This window comes from Megascapheus bottae, chromosome 5, assembly GCF_031878675.1.
Source record: "Megascapheus bottae isolate mThoBot1 chromosome 5, mThoBot2.hap1, whole genome shotgun sequence".
Lineage (NCBI taxonomy): Eukaryota > Metazoa > Chordata > Mammalia > Rodentia > Geomyidae > Megascapheus > Megascapheus bottae.
In genome coordinates, this window is record NC_143513.1 from 75,217,192 (window position 1) to 75,238,738 (window position 21,547).

The 21,547-nt window shown below is 45.7% G+C and overlaps 1 protein-coding gene, 1 non-coding gene and 1 pseudogene across 2 annotated transcripts in view; all 3 read left to right on the plus strand.

Moving 5' to 3' along the window:
- Window positions 1-18,645: 18,645 nt before the first annotated feature.
- Window positions 18,646-18,718, plus strand: Trnar-ccu (transfer RNA arginine (anticodon CCU)). Its single transcript has one exon. It is a non-coding gene; the product is annotated as a tRNA-Arg (tRNA).
- Window positions 18,719-19,130: 412 nt separating this feature from the next.
- Luc7l2 (LUC7 like 2, pre-mRNA splicing factor) overlaps window positions 19,131-21,547 on the plus strand; it is a 73,704-nt gene continuing 71,287 nt past the window's right edge. Inside the window, exon 1 of the mRNA XM_090333398.1 lies at window positions 19,131-19,443. Within this exon, the coding sequence (XP_090189524.1) occupies window positions 19,306-19,443 (138 nt within the window). The 5' untranslated portion in view covers window positions 19,131-19,305. The remainder of the gene's footprint in view (window positions 19,444-21,547) is intronic.
- Window positions 20,546-21,315, plus strand: LOC150063651 (N-alpha-acetyltransferase 20 pseudogene; annotated as a pseudogene).

Genomic DNA, 21,547 nt, shown 5'->3' on the forward strand with positions numbered 1-21,547 from the left:
TAGCCTTGAGCTAAAGAACTAAGGGACAGCGCCCAGGCCTTGAGTTCAAGCCTCACAACCAATACACACACATGCATACCATACAACTTTATTGAGCTGGTGTTGATGACCTACACTCATAATCTGAAGCTATTCAGGAAGCTGAGATGTGAAGATCAAAGCCAACCCAGACAGAAAAGCCTAATTAACCACTAGAAAGTCACAGGTGGAACTGTGGCTCAATGAGGTAGAGGGCTAGCCTTGAGCAAAAGAGCTCAGGGATGGCCCTGAGTTCAAATCCCACAAACAGAAAAAAAAAATTAACAAACTTTCCGACCTTAGGAATATACAGAGCATGGAAAGAGAATGAAGGGGCCAGGTGTTTGGCCTAGTGGTTAAAGTGCTTGCCTAGCATGCATGAAGACCCAGGTTCGATTCCTTGGTACCACATACATAGAAAAAAGCCGGAAGTGGTGCTGAGGCTCAAGTGGTAGAGCTCTAGCCTTGAGAAAGTCCAAGGACAGTGCTCAGGCCCTGAGCTCAAGCCCAGGACTGGCAAAAAAAAAAAGAAAGAGAATGAAGGAATAAGAAACAGTTTGTCAGAAGCAGGACAGCACCATATATATCTGCAGAAAGCAATGTACACCACAATCAGAAGAGTGCTTTTTCTTATTTTTCCTATAAGGGTATTTCCATTGACTTCTCATGAAGATAGAATGGAGTGAGAATTTGAGGAAAGCATGAAGGGAGAAGGGTGGGATACCAGGTACTTGGAACACATTTTTAAGGGTGGTTTACACATGAGGTAAAGTATCTTAGTTCATTGTATACCAGTCAGCTATATTCACCCTCCCAAAAAAAACAACAAACAAGGGAGGTATTTGACTAACATTAAAAGTGTTTGTCCTGGCAAACGTGGACTAATAGCATTAAAGGTGACGTCGTTAAGGCTTTTCTACTTTATAAAATGATTTTCACTGACATTTTTACATGTATATAATGTATTTCTAATATTCCATCCCATTCCTCTTGTCCCTCCTCCCATTATCTCTCAAGTTTTTCCCGTTATAGGCCATGACATTTTGTTTCTAGGACTAGATTCTGTATATGAGAACAAGCATGCAATGCTTGTCTTTTTTTGCTCTTATTATAAAGGTGATATAAGAGGGATTACAGTTAAATAAGTCAGGTCAAGAGTACATTTTTTGTTTTGGACCATGTCACCCTCTCCCTCACTCTCCTGGGTTTCCCCTCATCCCCACCCACAAGTTGTACAGTGTTCAACAAGTGCCCAGTGAGTGCCACTGCTGCATTTGCTCAACTTTTTCCCCTCAATTTCTGTGCCTCCTCTTACATTCCCAAAGAATGTTTGTCTTTTGTTGTGGTGGTGGTGGTCATGGGGCTTAAACACAGGGCCTGGGTGCTGTCCCTGAGCTCTTTCCTTCAAGGCCAGCTGCTAACATTTTGAGCCACAGTGGCACATCTGGTCTTCTGATGGTTAACTGGAGATAAGAGCCTCATGTACTTTCTTGCCTGGGCTAGCTTTGAACTGCAATCCTCAGATCTCAGCCTCCTGAGTAGCTGGGATTACAGGCATGAAGCACAAGTGCCTGGCCTGTTTTGTTTTTTATGGAGTCTCACAGACTTTTCTGCCTTGGCTTTCTTCATACCACAACCCTCCAGATCTCACCCTCCTGAATAACTAGGATTATGGCATGAGCTACCAATGACCTGCTATACAATATTTTTTTTTCCATTCCTTAGTTGATGGGCATGCAAGCTGGTTTCATATCTTGTCAGTGGGGAGTGGTGCTGCAGTTACATGGCTATGTCTGCTGACACATCCTTGCTATATACGCCCCAGTGTGATATAGGATCATTTACTACTTCTGCTTTTCATCTCTTGAGGCATTTCCATCTCTATTTCCATAATAGTTGCACTAAGTTACATTCCCACCAACAGTATATAAGGGTTCCTTTTACACCCTCTATCTTTTTCAGCATTGACTTAAAAACTTTTTTTTTTTGTCAGTCATAGGGCTTAAACTCTGAGCCTGGGTGCTCTGAGCTCTTCAGCTCAAGACCACTGCCCTACCCTTTGAGCCACACTTCCAGTTTTCTGGTGGTTGATTGGAGATAGGACTCTCATGGAGTGCCTGGGCTGGCTTTGAACTGTGATCCTCAGATCTCAGCCTCCTGAGTAGATAGGATTACAGGCATGAGCCACCAGCACCCAGCTATTTGTGAAGAATTAAAAAGTAATTCCAAGTGCATACATGAGTATACAATGGATATAAAACAAATCTCGTTTCTCCCTTAATATTTTCTTTTCCAAGAGCGGTTAATGCTACAGCTTCTGTAGGCATAGGCAGCTGTTCGGAGCTAAGTGCTCAAGTTCAACTTCAAATACTTACCCAGCATTCTTTCATGGTCTGCCTTGTTCATTTTAACAGCTCTCTAGAAGTCCACAATTATGACTTCTCATTGTTATTTAGATTGCCAGGTAAAACCATAGTATCTCTTCATATATATGTTGTGGCCTGCTTATACAGCATTTAGACAGCAATGTTCATTTTTGCCATAGACAATAAATGATCTAATGTAAACTGTAAATGTCTGAAATCTGTGACATTGCTTGTGGTATGTACAAAACTTTGAGAGACTCAATCTTTTGTTTAAAAGAATGTTGAAAAATGAAGTAGAAGCAGAAGAGCAGATACTGGGTGCCCTGAGGATTGAGTTACATTGCAAGTGAGATCTCATGCTTTGCAAAGGACAATGGCTGCCTCTTCTTGTGCAGGTATATAACCGATTTGTCATGAGTGTACCTTGGTGTGGCTCGTTTCTTCCATCTCTCAGTGTGTTTACCTCTTCGATGTTCCTGTGTGTGTCCCTCTTCATTTCCTCACTATCTTTTTAGTTGGGAGCAAGAGTAGGATTAAATACATGAGCCACCAAGTGCCCAGTCTGAATTATTTCTTACCTCCTTCGCCTCCTTTATTTTTTTTCTGGGGCTTGAAGTCAGGACCTGGGTGCTGTCTCTGAGCTGCTTTTTTGTTCAAGGCTAGCATGCTACACCACCAGCCACAGCTCTACTTCTGGATGCTTGGTGGTTAACTGGAGTTTCATGGAGTTTCCTTCCTGAGTCGGTTTCAAACTGTGATCCTCAGATCTCACCTCCTGAGTTGGTAATCTTACAAGCGTGAGTCATCAGCACCCACCTCCCCTTTGCTTCTTAGTCGACTGCATTTTCTGTCTGTTCACCAGATAATCTCTTCTTGGTTTTAGATGTGTCAGATACTGTACTGTATTACCTGTTTTAACTTAGTGGCATCTTTCTAGACCAGAAATCCTTGCTTTTTGCAGTTGTCACATTTATCTATTTTTATCTTATGTTTGGGTGTGTTAATATTTCCCTGCCCCTAAGCCCCATATTTCTTTTGATTTTCTCATATTATCTCTATAATTCACTTTTAGACTGTTTTTGCTGGTGGTGGTCATGGGTCTTGAACTTAGAACCTGGGCACTGTCTCTGAGCATTTGTGTTCAGTGCTCTACCACTTTGAACCTCAGCTCCACCTCCAATTTTTTGCATGGTTAATTGGAGATAAGAGTCTCATGGACTTTCCTGCCTTCTGCTGGCTTCAAACAGCAATCCTCAGATCTCAGCCTTCTGAGTAGTAGGGACTACAGACGTGAGCCACCAGTGCGCAGCTACTTTTGGATTTTTTAAATTTACATTGTCAGGTACATTGATATATTTCCTATATAGTGATGTATACACTTTTCTTAATTTATGAAGGCAGTTTTTCCAACACCATGTAGTAAAAAACAGCTACTCTCCCATTAGTTTATGGTATGCTTCTTGTGATCTATTTTTGTTTGTGGTAGTACTGAGCTTTGAACTCAGGGCTTTGCTCTTGCTAGGCAGACACTCTGCCACTTCACACACACACACACACACACACACACAAACTCATCCACTTTGGCAAGTTCTTATACATGGAAAGGTTTGTCTCTGAGTTCTCTTCTTTTCTATGATCTTTTTTTTTTGCCTTTGCCAGTATTGCACCGTTTGTCACTGTTGACCTTTAGTGAGCCCTCAGCTCTACTATAGACTCACTGTCTGTGCCTTTGTGTTTACTCAGCTAATTACAGTGTCTCATTCTCCTGTCAATTTGGGGGAAACAACTTCAAGTTCTATGAACAAGTGATTAGGACTAAATATTGTTTGTAGATTGCTATAAGAATAATAGAAGCTGGGGGCCGGGAGTTTGGCCTAGTGGTTAAAGTGCTTGCCTAGCATGCACAAAGACCCGGGTTCGATTCCTTGGTACCACATACATAGACAAAAAGCCGGAAGTGGTGCTGAGGCTTAAGTGGTAGAGTGCTAGCCTTGAGAAAGTCCAAGGACAGGGCTCAGGCCCTGAGCTCAAGCCCAGGACTGGCAAAAAAAAAAAAAAAAAAAAAAAAAAAAAAGAATAATAGAAGCTGGAGCAGGGCATGGTGGCTCATGCCTATAATTCTAGCTACTCAGGAGGCTGAGATCTGAGGATCAAGGTTCAAAGCCAGCCCAGGCACAAAAGGACCGGAGATTCTTATCTCCAATTAACCTCTAGAAAAGGGAAGTGGGGCTTGGCTCAAGTGTAGGGCCGTAGCCTTGAGCTGAAGAGCTCAGGGACAACGCCCAGGAGTTCAAGCCCCATGACCTACAAAAAAAAGAAGCTGGGTACCAGTGACTCACACCCAGTAAACTACTCAGAAAAAGGCAGAAGTGGCACTTGAGTTCAAGTGGTAGTGCACTAGCCTTGAGCACAAGGGACAACACCCAAACCCTGAGTTCAAGCCCCAGGCCCAACAAAAAAAGGGGACAAAAAGATTAGAATTTTTCTTGATGTGTGCCAGTACTGGGGCTTGAACTCAGGACAAAGAATTTTTGCTCAAGGCTGGTACTCTGCCACATGAGCCACAGCCTCACTTCCAGCATTTTGCTTGTGATTGATGATGAGTCCCACAGACTTGCTTGCTCAGGCTGGTTTCAAAGCTCAGTCCTCAGATCTCAGCCTGAATAGCTAAGATTATAAGCAGAGCCGTGGACAATTGGCTAGAATCTTTATTAAGCTATTTACCTGTGCCATATTTCTTTTTTTATTCAGGTTTATTTTTGTCATCATTAATGTATTAATTTTTTTCTTTGTGCAAGTTTTATACATATATATTTCTAGATACTCTGTAGTAATTGCTCCTGTGAAAGTATCTTAATTTTTATTTTCTAGTTTATTATTGCTTGCTGGTTTTAATAAACACCACTAGCCAGGTATGGTGGCCTATGTCTATAATTCCAACCTCCAGGGGCTGAGGAAAGACCAGCTCTAGGACAGCCTAGACCACATATAGCAGAATCTTTTCTCAAAAAGAAAAAAAATGGGGGCTGCGAGTTTCGCCTAGTGGTAGCGTGCTTGCCTGTCATGCACAAAGACCCAGGTTCGATTCCTTGGTACCACATACATAGAAAAAAAGCTGGAAGTGGTGCTGTGGCTTAAATGGTAGAGCTCTAGACTTGAGGCAGTGCGCAGACCCTGTGTTCAAGCCCCATGACTGGCAAAAAAAAAAAAAAACAACAAAAAAAACATTTACAGTACTTGAGGATAAAATAGATAAACATTTCAGCCAGGCACTGATGGCTCACACCTGTAATCCTAGCTACTCAGAAGGTTGAAATCTGAGGATTTGGGTTCAAAGCCAACCCAGGCAGAAAAGTTGACAATACTCTCTTACCTCTAATAAGAAAAACACTCTTAGCACTTGGCTGTTGCTGTTTGTTTGGTGGACTGGTGGGTAACTGGGTGTGTGGTTGGTTGGTTACTGGAGAGTTGATGGGTTGATTGGTCAAGTGGGTGAGTTGGTTGATTCACTGGTTGGTTGATGGATTGGTTGTTTGGTTCATGGGATGGTTGATAGGTTGATGTTTTTTACATTGGTCCTTGTAATGGACTTATTTTGTGGCTCAGGCTGGCCTTCAAACAGCCAAGGTTCTTGCCTCCGCCTCCCAAGTACTGAGATTACAGGTGTGTAATAAATGCCACACTTGACTGGCCATTGATTTTTTTTTTTTTTCTGATTATGGGGTTTGAACTCAGGATCTGGGAGCTGTCTCTGAGCTCTTTTATTCAAGGCTAGTGCTCTATCGCTTCAGCCCACAGCACCACTTCTGGTTTTCTGGTGGCTAACTAGAAATGAGTTTCATGGACTTTCCTTTCTGGGCAGGCTTTGAACTGAGATCCTCACATCTCAGCCTCCTGAGTAGCTAGAATTATGGGCATGAGCTACCAGCACCTGACTGGCCATTGATTCTTTTTTTTTTTTTTTTGCCAGTCCTGGGCTTGGGCTCAGGGCCTGAGCACTGTCCTTGGACTTTCTCAAGGCTAGAGCTCTACCACTTGAGCCTCAGCACCACTTCCAGCTTTTTTCAATGTATGTGGTACCGAGGAATCGAACCTGGGTCTTTGTGCATGCTAGGCAAGCACTCTACCACTAGGCCAAATTCCCGGCCCCTGGCCATTGATTCTTAAAACTTGATTTCATGTCTAGTATCTTTGTTAAATTGTCCTATTCTAATAATCCCTGATTGTTTTATTAGCTTTACAGTAAGCATATCTACCCCAAAATAATTTTTCTTCCAATTCTTTCATTTTTGTGTCTGAAGTAACAGTCTTAGACTTTTTTTTTTTTTTGCCTGTCATGGGGCTTGAACTCAGGGCCTGAACACTGTCCTTGGGCTTTTCTCAAGGTTAGTACTCTACCACTTGAGCCACAGCACCACTTCCAGCTTTTTTCTATGTATATGGTACTGAGGAATCAAACCCGGGTCTTCGTGCATGCTAGGCAAGCACTCTACCACTAGACCAAACTCCCAGCCCCTTAGACTTATTTTTTATTTTATTTTATTTTATTTTTTACATTTTTTTCTTTTTTTTTATTGTAATTAGTAAAAGGGTTACATGATATTTGCCAGATAGAAGGTGCATTAATTCACATACATTGATACCCTTTCACATGTCTTGGTACCCGTTTCCCTCCCCCCCCACCCTAGACTTATTTTTTAATGCTGTGTTTAGTAGAGTTTATGAAGTGACATTTTTCTTTTTTGGTGGTACTAGGGTTTGAAATCAAGGCCTTGTGATTACCAGGAAAGTGCTCTACCACTTGAGTCACACCCCCAGCCTTTGTTCTTTATTGTAGTGGGGTGTGTGTGTGTGTGTGTGTGTGTGTGTGTGTGTGTGTGTGAGTGAGTGCTGGTTCTGGGGCTTGAACTCAGAGCTTGGACACTGTCCCTGACTGAGCTTTTTGTGCTCAACGTTAGTGTTCTACCACTTTGAGCCATGGTGCCATTTCCAGCAGTTTGGTAGTTAAATGAAGACAACAGTCTCATGGACTTACCTGACTGGGCTGGCTTTGAACCACGATTGTCAGATCTTAGCCTCCTATTTAGGAGTATAGGTGTGAGCCACCGATGCCCATAGATGTATGTTAATTGTTTTTGTGTTTTGTCTTTTCTTTTGCCAGTCCTGGGGCCTGGCACTGTTTTTGGACACTTTTTGCTCAAAGCTAGCACCCTGCCACTTGAGCCACAGCACCACTTCTGGCTTTTCCTGAGTATGTGGTAATGAGGAATTGAACCCAGGGCGGCACGCATGCTAGGCAAGCACTCTACCACGAGGCTACACCCATGGCCAAGTGTATGTTAATTGTACCAAAGGGTTTCACCATGGTATTTCACACTTGCAGATATTTTAATCAGAATACCTTTTTGCATTCCTTTTTTTGTTTTTGGTTGTGGGGTTTGAACTCAGGGTCTAGGCACTGTCCCTAAGCCTCTCGGCGCTCAATGCTAGCACTCTACCACTTGCGCTACAGTGCCACTTCTGGCCTTTTCTGAGTAGTTTTTTTGGCGATAAGAGTCTCACAGACTTTACTGCCTGAGCTGGCATCAAACTGTGACCCTCAGATCTCAGCTTCCTGAGTGGCTAGGATTACAGGTGTGAGCTGCCTCCACCCAGCTGCCTTTTTAGTTTTCTTTGTATCTATTTTCTCACTTTATAAACCTTAATACAGTACCTCTGTCCTCCCCGTGGATTTAATATCCTGTCATATTTTCCTAGTAGCCTCTGGAGCAGCCCCACACTCACCAGATCCCAGTTCATTGTTACATGACCATCTTTGTTCTCCATCTGTTGGGTTTAGGTAGCTATCACTGTTTCTGGTCCGTAGAACTGTCTGTTCTTTGTTTCTATCCTCTTACCCATCTGACGACCTTTATATGCTTATTTTGGATTTGTAATCTGTCTTGTTCCGTTTGGGTTTGTAGTATAGCTTGTTCAGTTTGTTCTCGTATTGTGATTGTACTCTTATCCGGTCATGTTGACCTGCACTTGTTTTCTTCCTGGCTTTATCAGCTTTCTTGGCTTTTGGCATCTCCTAAGAGGTGAGTCCAAGATCCAGACCCCAGCTGGACTTGAGTAAATGGACTGGAAGCATCAGAGCCCCAGACCGGATGATCAGACCTTGAGTCAAACTGTGGGATTCTGGTTTATTCTTTTTGGCTCACTTGCACACACAAATAATGTTTGTGGTTGGTGATTTGTATCATACATCATCCTTGCTTCTTGAAACTGTAGCTGTGAGACTTGGGTGTGTGTGTGTGTGTGTGTGTGTGTGTGTGTGTGTATGTGTACACACCAGTACTGGGGTTTGAACTCAGGGTCTCACTCTGTGGACTTGATGCTTTTTTTTTTTTTTTTTGGTGGGTCATGGGGCTTGAACTCGGCCTGGGTGCTGTCCCTCAGCTCTTCAGCTCAAGGCTACCTACCGCCCTACCCTTGAGCCAAACCCCACACTCCACTTCCTGTTTTCTAGAGGTTCATTGGAGATAAGCGTCTCAGGTCCTTTTGTGCCCAGGCTGGTCTTGAACCTCGATCCTCAGATCTCAGCCTCCTGAGTAACTAGGATTACAGGCGTGAGCCTCCGTGCTCGGCTGGACTTGGCTTTTTCCACACAAAGGTGGTACTCAACTATTTGAACCACACTTTTGGATTTTTGTTGGACTTAAGAGTTTCAGAGACTTTTCTGCTCAGGCTGATCTTAGCCTCCTGAGAAGCTATGATTACAGGGGTGAGCCAGGGGTGTCCAGCTAAGGCTTCAGTTTAAAGAATGATTTGCTTCTCTCGGCCTCCTAGGAACATGACCAACCCAACACATTTCAAACTGGATTTTCAGCTCATGATGTAAGCACCATGAGAAAGAATCTAAGCCAGCCTGGTGCACTGGCTCATGCCTGTAATCCTAGCTACTAAGGAGGCTGAGATCTGAGGATCGCGGTTCAAGGCTAGCCTGGGCACAAAAGGACCTGAGACGCTTATCAAGGGTAGCCTTGAGCTGAAGAGTTCAGGGACAGCGCCCAGGTCGAGTTCAAGCCCTACGTCCCACAAAACAAAACAACAACAACAACAACAAAAAAAAACTAAGCCACAAGTAGATGCTGAGAGTTAAGAACTCCTATAGGATGGTTGCTAGACTGCCACTTACCTGAAGCTGAGATTGAAGAAAAATCTTTGAAGATCAAGGATGGTTGAGTTTTTTCATGGTGTGTGTGTGTGTGTGTGTGTGTGTGTGTGTGTGTCACTGAATTTTGAGTTTTGAACTCAAGACCACACATTTGCTAGGCAGGTGCTTTCACTCAGAGCCACATCTGCAGTCCACATGCTAGTTTATTTTTTTTTCCCCAGCAGTGGGTGTGGAGGGGGGAGCAAGCAGCACCTTGTAAAACTATGATCTGATCTTCCACTCTGCTAGCTGGGGTCTTCCTTTCCTGTGACTGCTTGAGGCAACATTAAAATACAGACTTGAAGTCCTTGCACTCGGGAGTGTCTTGCCCTTTCTCTGGGTGTTCTGGTTCCTTTTTCCCTTGTGTCAGCTCAGTCATGTTTAGAAAAGCACTTTTGCAGGACTGGGAATGTGGCTTAGTGGCAAAGAACTTGCCTAGAATGCATGAAGCCCTAGGTTCGATTTCAGTATCGCATGCACAGAAAATGCCAGAAGTGGTGCTGTGGGGTAGAGTGCTAGCCTTGAGCAAAAGAAGCTCAGGGACAGTGCTCAGGCCCCATGTTCAAGTCCAAGGACTAGCAAAATAAAATACAATAAAAGTGCCTTTGTGTGTTTCATAGGTTTCACCAACACTTTAAGGTGTTCTGTGTTGACAGAGATGTCTCTCTGTACGTCTGCTAACTGTCTAAAACAAGCATCTTGTATGTTTTGTTAAAATCTTTAAAATAATGATATTAGTATGAGAACATAGTAAGTGAATAATTGTTTATGTTTCACTGTCTTCATACAGCCCCAGCCATAAGACAAAGTCGTGTCAGCTCTGGTCCATGCACTGTCCTAATGCAAGGACAGGTGTTGGGTCTGTTCCATGAAGAAGAGAGATTAACCAAGGAAACCTCACTAAAGCAGGACTCTTTTTGTGCCAGTTTCACCAGAGACCCCAAAGGCTGAAAACAAAACCGTAGGTGCCAAGTTATTGTGAGTTCTAAAGGAAAGCGGAGCTAGTTCAACTGTGCACCCTAAGGAAAAGAGATTGTGCAGCCTGTAGCTCCGGGCTGAAGCATCTGTCTGCATCTTCCTCCAAGCTGCACCCTGAGAATGGAAGAGGAGTTCTTTGGAACCAGTTGTTCCTGGGCTGGAAGTTTCCTGTCTTCTTTCCAAGTAGAAGGAGAATGGGGTGACCCCTCTCCACCTCACACCAAAAAAGGCGCCCAAGAGAGTCATTGCCTCCTGTGGAGTTGGAAGGATTTGGAGTTTGGTATCGGACGCACCCCTAAACAGTCTACAGATGACCTGTGGACAAGCTCCTTGAGAAGACAGGCAAGATGGTTGCCTGCCCCATGGGGTCTGCTCTCTCAGAGTCCCTACCCACCTGCCTAGTTCTTAACAAAGGGAGGCCAGTTGGCCATTATAAGAAAAAAAAAATCCATGAGGCCCTGGGTTCAATTCCCAGCATTGCAAATAATAAAAGGAAGAATCTAGCCAAAAGAAACAGTGGACATGTGAAGAGGCAAGAGGGTGACCAGGAACTAAAGGACTGAGGCAGGAATTGTACTTGCAGATAAGGAGCGCCTGGCCTCGGAGGAGTGGCAGAGGAGCAATCTCCACTGATGGATGTGCTCAGGAAAAGCCATACGGAAGCTTAAAAGAAATGAAACACTGTGGAATCTGTCACTCCCATTTGATGCTTACCCAGCATCCCTGTCAATCAAAGGAGATCTGGCCTCTGCTTCCTAGGTGGGGGACCTTAGCTCACAATGGGGAGAAAGATGTCAGAGATGATGTTGACATGACCCTTCTGCCTCAAACCTCCCAACTGGAGGAAAGGAAAACTTTTAAATATTTGATATTTCCATAGGATACTGGATGAGACTTGATGAGATTGGGGTGGGGGGTAGTATTTCTAAAGCAATTATTAGAGTAAAAAAAAAGATAAAACTTTCAGCCTGTACATTACCAAAAGAGACTGAAAAGCTACGCATTTTATCCAGGCCTAGGAAAGAACGCATTGTTTATGCTGATTTGTAGACATCAACAAGGTGCTACTTAGCTTCCTGCTTGTCACTAGCTGTATTCAGCAGAAAGCTACAATGAAGAGCCTTGGCCTGGGAGTGTTTGCCTTGCACGCGTGAAGCCTTGGGTTCGATTTGTCAGCTCCACACAAACAGAACATGCTGCGAGTGCTGCTGTGACTCAAGTGAGCAAAAGCTCACGGACAGTGTCCAGGCCCTGAGTTCAAGACCTAGGACTGGCAAAACAAAAGAAAATGGTTCAGCATTTCCTAGGAAAGCCATATGAACCACCTCTTTTCCAGCAGGAGAGGAAAAAGTCACTGGAGAGCTTGGCAAGTGGCTATAGGGAGAGAGCCCCCAGCAAGTTAAATAGGGCATTTTCTTCTACAACGTAAATGCTACACGATGTTTTCAGTACAGTTTGATTTGATTAAAAAATGAGACCTTTTTAAGCTGGGAGCAGTGGTTTACACCTGTAATCCTAGCTACTCAGGAGGATCTCGGTTCAAAGACAGCCCAGGCACAGTCTGTGAGACTCATCTCCAGTTAACCACTGGAAAACTAGAAGTGGTGCTGTTTCTCAAGGGGTAGGGTGGTAGCCTTGAGCTGAAGAGCTCAAGGACAGCACCCAGGCCCAGAGTCCCATAACCAACACCTCCCCCCCCCCCCTCTCTCTATATATATTGGGCTGAAGTGGTGCTGTGGCTCAAGTGGTAGAAATTGAGAAAGTCCAAGGACAGCTCTCAGGCCAAGTTAAAGCCCCGGGGAAAAAAAGAAAGAAAAAAGAGCTTTCAATGGCTCTGTAATTGCTATGTAATGGGAAGTATCAATGGCATTGTCACCTACAAGAGTCATCAAAGATAAAATGAATCTACGTAACAGATAAGTCTTGTTCATTTGCTAGCCTTTCCTCTTGGGAGTGCCCTGCTGTGGGGTTTGGGTCACCAGCATTTCTTCCTACATCCTTACAGGCTAGGTTCTACAGAACAAGGATGAGAACCATAGAAACTACATTTACCAAACTCCTTTGCTGGATGGTTTCTTTCTGACAGTATACTCATGAAGGTGGCATAGGTAAGAGGAAAAAGTGGTCTAATTATTTCCCTGGCAGTGCTTAGAGAAGGGGGATGCAGTAGCCTCCATCCACCCTACCTCAGAGTACCAACATCAAATACAGGGGGTTCCTGCTTTTTTCTGCCCTGAGCAACCCACCAACTAACCTCTAATGCTCTGAATGGCTGCATGACTCCTAACTAACTCCTGACTCCAGTCTGTGAGCTCCCTAATTGCAACTTGGGCATCCTGGCTTCCTGGGTCTCAATCGATTTCTAGTTTTCTTACTGAACCGCCACTGACATTAGCTGATACTTGGGAGGTGGGGTGGAGAGGTGGAGAATGAACAGTCTTTTTTTTTTTTTCAGTTGTGACTTGAACTCTAGGCCTGGGTGTTGTCCCTAAGTTCTTGAACTCACGGCTTCCGTCCTACCCCTTGAGCCACAGTGCCACTTCCGGCTGTCCTTGGACACTTTTTGCTCAAGGCTAGCACTCTGCCACTTGAACCACAGTGCTATTTCCAGCTTTTTCTGTGTATGTGGTTCTGGGGAACCGAACCCAGGGCTTCATAAATGCTAGGCAAGCATGCTACCATTTGGCCATGCTCCCAGCCCCTCAAACATTGTTGTTGTTGTTGTTGTTTTTTTTGCCAGTCCTGGACTTGAGCTCAGGGCCTGAGCACTGTCCATGGACTTTCTGACGGCTAGAGCTCTACCACTTGAGCACTTCCAGCTTTTTTCTATGTATGTGGTACCAAGGAATTGAACCCAGGTCTTTGTACATGCTAGGCAAGCACTTTAACCAATAGGCCAAACTCCTGGCTCTCCCTCAAACATTTTTAATGAGTCTCTTCAAGTGATTTTTTTCTTTTAAGCTCTAATTGAGAAAATAACTGCCATTTTAAAAGAAACTTCAACATTCTTAATAAGTCTCTTCAAGTGATTTTCTTTCTTTTAAGCTCTGAGTGAGATAATAACTGCCATTTTAAAAGAAACTTCAACCACCAAGAGAGAAATTTGAGAATTGATATTTGGAAATTTGTTTTGCTTTAAATAATGTGCTAAACAAGGAATTTTCAAAATAATGAAATGTTGAATTACAGTTTTCAATAAAATAATACTGTTTATTTACTGAAAGAAATTAGGACTTTTTACTGTTAATAAAATTATTTTCAAAATACTGTTTTACTCAAAAAATCCTTCATTTCTATTTTTGCATGCTTTGTAATGTACATACTACATTGGTTCAGTAGTACATGTGCATAATTGAAAGATAAATCTCCAGGCCTGTGGAGAGAGACATGATTCTTATCCTGATTACACAGTTAACACCGTTTGCAAATATCTGTTCAGAATGTACATATGGGATTGGAGGTATGTCTCAGTTGGTAGAGTGCCAGCCAATGAGCAAAGCTCCAGGCACTAAGTTTGAGTCTTTGTCTCTCACAAAAAGAACAGAACGGACAACTGTATGAGCAAGCAGTCTCACTACTGACGGAAGCAGGGGGTGTATGCACGTCTGCTCCCAGCTCTATTCCCTCTGGATTAGTCCCAAACCCTTCCCACCTGCTGCCACTCCAGATCTCCTGTCTGGAGCCAGGTAGCCAGTTACTACTGTGGTTGACACAGTAAACATGGGACCAAGGACTGGGAATGTGACTTAGTGGTAGAGTGCTTGCCTAACATGCATGAAGCCCTGGGTTTGATTCCTCATTACCACATACACAGAAGCCAGAAGTGATGTTGTGGCTCACATGGTAGAGCACTAGCCTTGAACACTGAGCGGCTCAGAGACAATCCTGAGTTCAAGCTCCAGGATTGGGGAAAAAAATGGGCCCATTGGAGGTCCAGCCTCCTCCATCCTCTGTGTCCTTTCCTGGGGCATAAGACATTATCACAGAATTCCTTTATCCTCAAACACTGCTGGAAGTACAGTAGAAATGTGACCTTACAGTGGTTGGTGATGGCAGATGGGGTCTCCACTAAAGAATATGGACATTGAACGCTGCCCACCCTCCCCCACAAACACACAGCTAGAAATGCCAGATGGGTGCTGCTCAAATGTTACCTTCCCAGGGGCTGAGGTGTGTGTGTGTGTGTGTGTGTGTGTGTGTGTGTGTGTGTGTGTGTGTGTGTGTGTGTGTGTGTGTGTTACCGGTGGACTAACAATTGGCTGCTGCTTTATTTTCCTCAGGTCAAGCAAAGGACCAGGTGCGCGCTCACCTGCATGACTGCAGGTAGGTCATCCCCACTTCGCCTTAGCTGAAAGTTCCCTCACCCCAGGTAGAGCACTTCACTCTGAGCTTGGTCAAGGGCAGGTGCCCTTGGCCCCCCAAGAGAACATAGCCTCTTTTTTTATTTTCTGCTTCCTTGCTAAGCCAGACTCAAAATCCACCCCCATTCACAACCTCCATTTCTGCAGGAGAGCTGTCATGCCTCAATGCTACACCTGAATAAAGAGTCCTATAGCGACCAAGTCCAGCCTTTTTCTTTCTCCTCCATTTGTCCTAGCATATGGTGCTGAAACCCAGGAGAGGAAACGTGAAACAGGAATAACTTGAGTCCTCTTCACAGAGAGGCTACTCACCTCCTGGCTACTTCTCACTGAGCCTTTTGCTACCCTCCCTCTCTTTCCAAGGCCTCTCACTTAAGTGGTAGAGCCCCTGCTTACCAAGGGGCTCGAGTTCAAATCGCAATAGTTCTCCTCTCCCCATTAAGTGTTCCTAACAAAGGAATGGGCCTAGTTCCCCAGCCCTGATTTTCCTGTCCCCATCACACTGCTCACCACTTGACATCTCTGTGTCCTACGTGATATCTGTTAACTGTCTATCCCTCTAGATAGAAGCTTCGTGAGTACGCTTTTACCTAGGCCATTTCCCTGGCATCTAGAAGAGGGATTGACTTAATAGCACAGTGAAATATGGACAGATGGCTTAATAGCATAGTGAAATATGGATACTGGGTCTAACTGGTGCCTTCTTGGTGGATGATGGGGGCTTACCACTTCCCTAACTGACTCCCTAGGTGATAGGTGCCTGAATTCCTAGAAGCAGATGGGCAGGGACTTGAACAACAGGCTCCTGGAACAGCCAGACCTGTATCATGAGTCCCTTTGAACTTCTAGTACTCCTGTAGGCCTGCCCCCTTGACCATGACACTATTTAGGCCCCTACCAGCTCAGCTGCCATTTTTTTTGGGGGGGGGTCATGGGGCTTGAACTCTAGGCCTGGGCACTGTACCTGCGCTTTTTAGCTCAAGGCTACTGCCCTACCCCTGGAGCCACACCACTCCTCCAGGTTTTCTAGTGGTTATTTGGTGATAAGAGTCTCATGGACTTCATTGCCTAGGCTGGCTTTGAATGGTGATCCTCAGATCTCAGCTTCCTGAGTAGCTAGGATTACAGGCGTGAACCACTGTGTCCTGCTCAGCAGCCATTTCTGTACCATGCCTCATGTTTCCTGACTCTCCCCAGCTCACCATGGCATCCTTCTTCAGCTCTCTATTAGAGCTGATCTGCTTTGTTGAGACTGTTTTCTACTCTTTCTTTAATCTACTACTTGCATGGCTCAGTTTCCTAACAGTATTAAGTACATTTGAGACTACAAGTTTTGTTTTGTTTTTCCAGAGCTGGGAATCGAACTCAGGGCCTTGCACTTGCCAGTCAAGGGCTCTTCCGCTGAGCCAAATCCCTGATGAAGCTACAAGTTTTTTTGGGACATGGGTTCATTCACAGTTGCTGGTTTTCTAATAAAGATTCCCAAATCAAGAACCTCTCAAAACGTGGCTTCTTTATATTTCATGATCAAATTTATTCATTTTGGTGACACTGGGGCCTTCACTTTCCCAACTTGTTTACTCTGGTGAGTTACCATTTGAGTCATGCTTTCAGCCTGATTTTGGAGGGTCATTTTTGGAGGGTCATTTTGGAGATGGAGTCTCACAGACTTATCAGCCCAAGCTGGCCTCAAACAGAATCCTTCAGATTTTATGCTCCTGAGTAGCTAGGATTATAAATATGAGCCTTATACCACACCAAAATAATTTTCTCCATTCATCGGTTGATTCTTGGGTTTCTTCTCTTTCTTGTGAATACTGGTATGAATGTATATGTACAAAATCTGTTTGAATAACTGCTTTCAACTCTTTTGGCTATATACCCATATAATCGATGTTCTATTTTCAAACATTTACTTACTGCAAGCAGCAGGGGCTTGAACTCAGGGTCTTACATTCTCAATGGACTTTTTTGCCCACTGATGACATTCTGACACTTGAACCGTACCTTGTGAGTTACAGTTTTCTGTTCTGGTTGCCTCTGTGCTTTGATACTCAGCTCTCAGCCACAGGAGTAGCTAGGATTATAGGTTTGCACCACCAGTACCATGCTAATTTTTTTTTTTGAAGCATGACTATATTGCTTTTCATAGTGGTTGTATCCTTTTCTTCTTCTATAAACTAGGAACTTGAAAGGTAAGAGTTTTGTTTGGCATGTAGTACTTTAAAAATATTCATCAATAGCTGGGTGTAGTGGCTCAAGCCTGTAATCTTAGTTACTCAGGAAGCTGAGATCTGAGGATCAAGGTTCAAAGTCAGCCCAGGCACAAAATGACCTGAGACTCTTATCTTCATTTAACCTCTAGAAAATGGGAAGTGGGGCCTGGCTCAGCGTAGGGCAGTAGCCTTGAGCTGAAGAGCTCAGGGACAGTGCCCCTGTGAGTTCAAGCCCCATGACCTACAAAAAAAAAAAATCATCAGTGACTAGAAGGAAATATGCCAGTTTTTTTTTTTTTCCTTAAAGTGGATTTTCAGCTTTTACTCTTAAATAGCAACTGATGGAGAAAGGCTGTTTCTGTGGGTAGGTGGGCTAGGTGCTCTGGCGGGTTCATCGTTTTTCTCATAAGCCTGCTTTATTTATCCGTGCATTATTGATGTGTAATTTGTCATTTCTCCTTGGTAGCAGCCAATAAGGCACGGTGCCAGTCCCTTTAGGATCTTTCAATTATGCTGCTATGACTGTAATCTTAGGCAGTTTTTGGAGCCAACCAGTCTCCCAGCAGTATGAAGGGAACAGATAACGACAGTAGAGGAGATGCGATTAAGTATAATTAAGGGGCCCAGAGGCGATAAAGTGCCTAACTTTAATCTAGCCATGTTTATTGTCTACGAGGGCCTACAGCCATCTAACCTAGACATGCAGACGAGGCCCACGCCTACTCAAAGGGTTCCAGGCAGAAGGAATCACTTGTAGGGATGGCACAGAAAGAGAGGAGCGTCCGAATCTGCGAAGGGCCAGTGACAGAAACGGTGAGGTGAAGGTTAAGTCAAGGTCACGTCATTGAACTGACCGTTAGCCCCAGACAGCAAAGGCGGGCACCCTCGCCGAGCCCCAGAGAAGACCAGAAGTCAAACTAAATTGTTCCTGACTTCTCCTAGGTGGCTGCCAGCTCCCGGCGGCTCTCGGTGACCACGGACCGCGCAATGGCAGCATGACCCACACACTTACAAAGGACACAGGGGGAAAAAGCCTCGGCGCCCCAACCGGAACACAGACGGATCGCCGCTGACGCCCCCTAACGGCCGGCGAGGGCGAGGCTGAGGCCGGAAGGCCGCCGCACCGGAAGCGACGGCTGCTTCCGGCGAAGGCCAAAGGAGCGAGAGACGTAGAGGGCGCGTCCCGAAGGTCTGGAGAGCGGATCCAGCACGCTGAGCGACACGACGACGCACGCCGTCCGCCCTCGCGCAGGCGCAGGTCTAGAGCATAGACAAATGTGTACGCGAGGACGCGCGCGTGCGCCCCCGTCTCCCGCGTCTGTTTCCAGGGTAAATACCTTTTGGACCCATAACTTGTCTTTGTCTGAACTACAACTCCCAGCATGCCTCGCCGTACATGGCGACAGTCACTGGTTTGTCAGGATAGGACAACGAAAGACTCAGGTGACCATGACGTGCCTAAAGAAAAAAACTTCTGAATACGCTGTTTGAGCGCCTGCCTCACAGGAGCCCCAGTGGCCTAATGGATAAGGCATTGGCCTCCTAAGCCAGGGATTGTGGGTTCGAGTCCCATCTGGGGTGGTGCCAGCGTTTTTTTTATTTTTCATCGTTATATGAAAACTTTTGTCAATCTTTCCAGGTTCTACTTCTCTTAAATAGGAAGAATAGTGTATGTGGTTCGATCAGCTGTTGGGATGGGTTTTGTCAGAGTCCGGTGGCCCCAATTCCTTCACTGGAACCACAGACCTCCAAAGGCTGCAGAGGGGTCGGTCAGGATGAGTTCTGACCTCCTTCCCAGAGGTTATCTTCTCCTGGTGTTCCTGTCGAATCCACACCTCCCGAAAGCTCCCGCTGGGTCCACCTCTGACTCGGCGCTCGCCCAAAGCAGCCCAGACCACAAAGGACCTTTTTCCTTCAACCCGCCCTCGCAGGCTTCGGAAGACCCGGTACCCAGCTGCACTCGGCTTTCGCCTGGTTTCCCCTCCACTCGTGAGGGCGCCGCTCGGCGTTCGACTCGACTTCCTCCCGTGAACCGGGAAGTGCAAGCGTGCTGCCGCGCCGTCGGCGGCGGGCGGGCCGTACCGCGGCCGTCCGCGCCAAGCGGGGAGGGTGCTGGCAGCGTTGGCCAAGGGCGCCGTTGGGCTCCGGGCTCGCGAGAGGACGGCAGCATGGCGGCCTTAGGATCCCCGGCGCGCACGTTGCGAGGCCTTCTGCGGGAGCTGCGCTACCTGAACGCGGCCACGGGGCGGCCGTATCGCGACACCGCGGCCTACCGGTACCTGGTGAAGACGTTCCGCGCACACCGGGTACGGCGCCGTCCCGGGAAGGGAGGCGCGGGCCGAGGGGGGGCCGGGGCGCAGGCCTGCGGGCCGAGGCTGGACCTCGCCGGTAACCCACGCCGCGGCGCGCGCGCGGCCGCCGTCGCCGCCGGGGAGCTTCATTGGCTGCGGGGCGGTGGCCGTGGGGGGCGGTGGAGTCGGCGGGACGGCGGAGGCGGGGCGGGAGAGTGAAGACGCCCCCTCCCGGCGGGGCTGGGTCCTCGGGGTTGGAGCCAGGGCCCCTTTGGGTGGCTAATGGATGTAGGGTCTGACGTGCTCTCCTGGACCGGCCGTCCTCGTACCGCGACGCCCACCTCGCAGCCTCCTGAGTAGCATTCTAGCTACTCTAGGCCTCCCGCGCCTGACCGAGGCGCACTTGTTAGGGCTGTAAGCATCATTAACGGGGTGGGGTGGTTCTTAGCTTCTGTTAGATCTCTTGTACCGTTAGTAACACACTGGTACCCCGTAGATCGATTCTGCACTGCAGTGAGGCCGTGCTATTCCATAAAGCATTTACTGTGTGACCAGACCCTGAGACTGTTCTAGGGAAATCTCAGGCTGGTAGGCACCCCTCTTAGGCAAGAGCGTGAAACAGGGTCTCCTTTTTAAGTGGGACCGACGAGGCACAAAACAAGGAGTGAAAAAAAGAAAACCGTCTGTGATTTAGGTTATCAGGCTCCCCAGTAAATCCTCACACTTGGTTGCTACTTTCGGAGTGAAGGATCTGGCTTGTGAACATACGCTGGAGAGTCAGTCCTGGGGCTTCAGCGAAGGAAACCTAAGCCTTTGAGCAGTGTGGGAACAGGAAGCGTCCTCATCTTTTAAATTTCTGCGTCACCCGCCTTACAACTAAAATCCACTTAATCTAAAAAAGTCACAATGTTAGGGACCTTATGCTGGGAACTTAGGCCAAATACCTTCAGTCCTAAAGCTTGGGGTTCATGCACCTAATGATGGAACACTTGAGTACTGTGTATGGGTATGTGATAGTCGTTAAGGAAGGCCTTCAAGGAAGACCTTAAGCTGGAAACCTGGAATTGGTTAAGTGTATGTAAGTAAATGCCCCTTAGGCTCCTGCCGGTCAGCAGCGATGGCTTGTTCGTTTCAACACCTTTATAAAGCAGAAGGCTCAGTAACTAAGGAAGAATGGCAAGGGCATGTCAGTTTTTTGTCTGGCCTTTCAATTTTACTGCCTTGGTTTAGCTGCTAAACTTGCATAGTTATAAGAGATTTTAGAAAGGTTTTTGTTTTTGTGGATTTTTTTTTTTCCTGAAGAGGATCTAAACAAGGAGCAGTCACCATATACAAATGGTTAGGCTACAATGTATACAAGACAGAGTACTAGTCTGCAACAACAGAGTCCAATGATGCTTATGAAAGGGAAGCACTTTGCAGGGACACTGAGAAGAAACCCATCATACCATTACCTCATCTTGTGAGGCCTGAAGAAGTATAACCATAGGCAGAAGTTCCAGATGTTTGTTTTATTTTCAGTGGATGACCTTGGAGCTCTATTAGGAGAAAAGTAACCATTTAGGTCTAAAAAAACGTCAATACAGGATAAAACTCATTGTTTTCAGTTTCAACAGACTACATATTTGTTGTAATATTCAATCAAGAAGGCAGCTAGATCAAGAGAAAACCTTATTGCACGATCATGGTTCCCAGTATACAGTGTATGCCTGTCTCCACTCTTCTAAATTCTGTTCTTTAGAAGCACATTTAACACTTAACATGTATAAGTGTATCATTTAAGGGATGCATAATAATAGTTTGTCCAACTAAAAGAGCTTGAAGCTTAAGTATGGTGAGGTTCAGGAAGTTGAGGTAGGTGGTAGAAGAGAGGAAGGTAAGCTTTATTCTAAGTGTAATGGGACTCCCATTCTTTTTTTCTTTTTCTTTTTTTTGCCAGTCCTGGGCTTGATCTCAGGGCCTGAGCACTGTTCTTGGACTTTCCTCAAGGCTAGCACTCTACCACTTGTGCCATAGCACCCTTCATAGCACTGATTCTGAGGAATCGAACATGGGTGTTCGTGCAAGCACTCTACCACTAGGCCAAACTCCCAGACCTCATTCTAAAATTTTTAAGGAG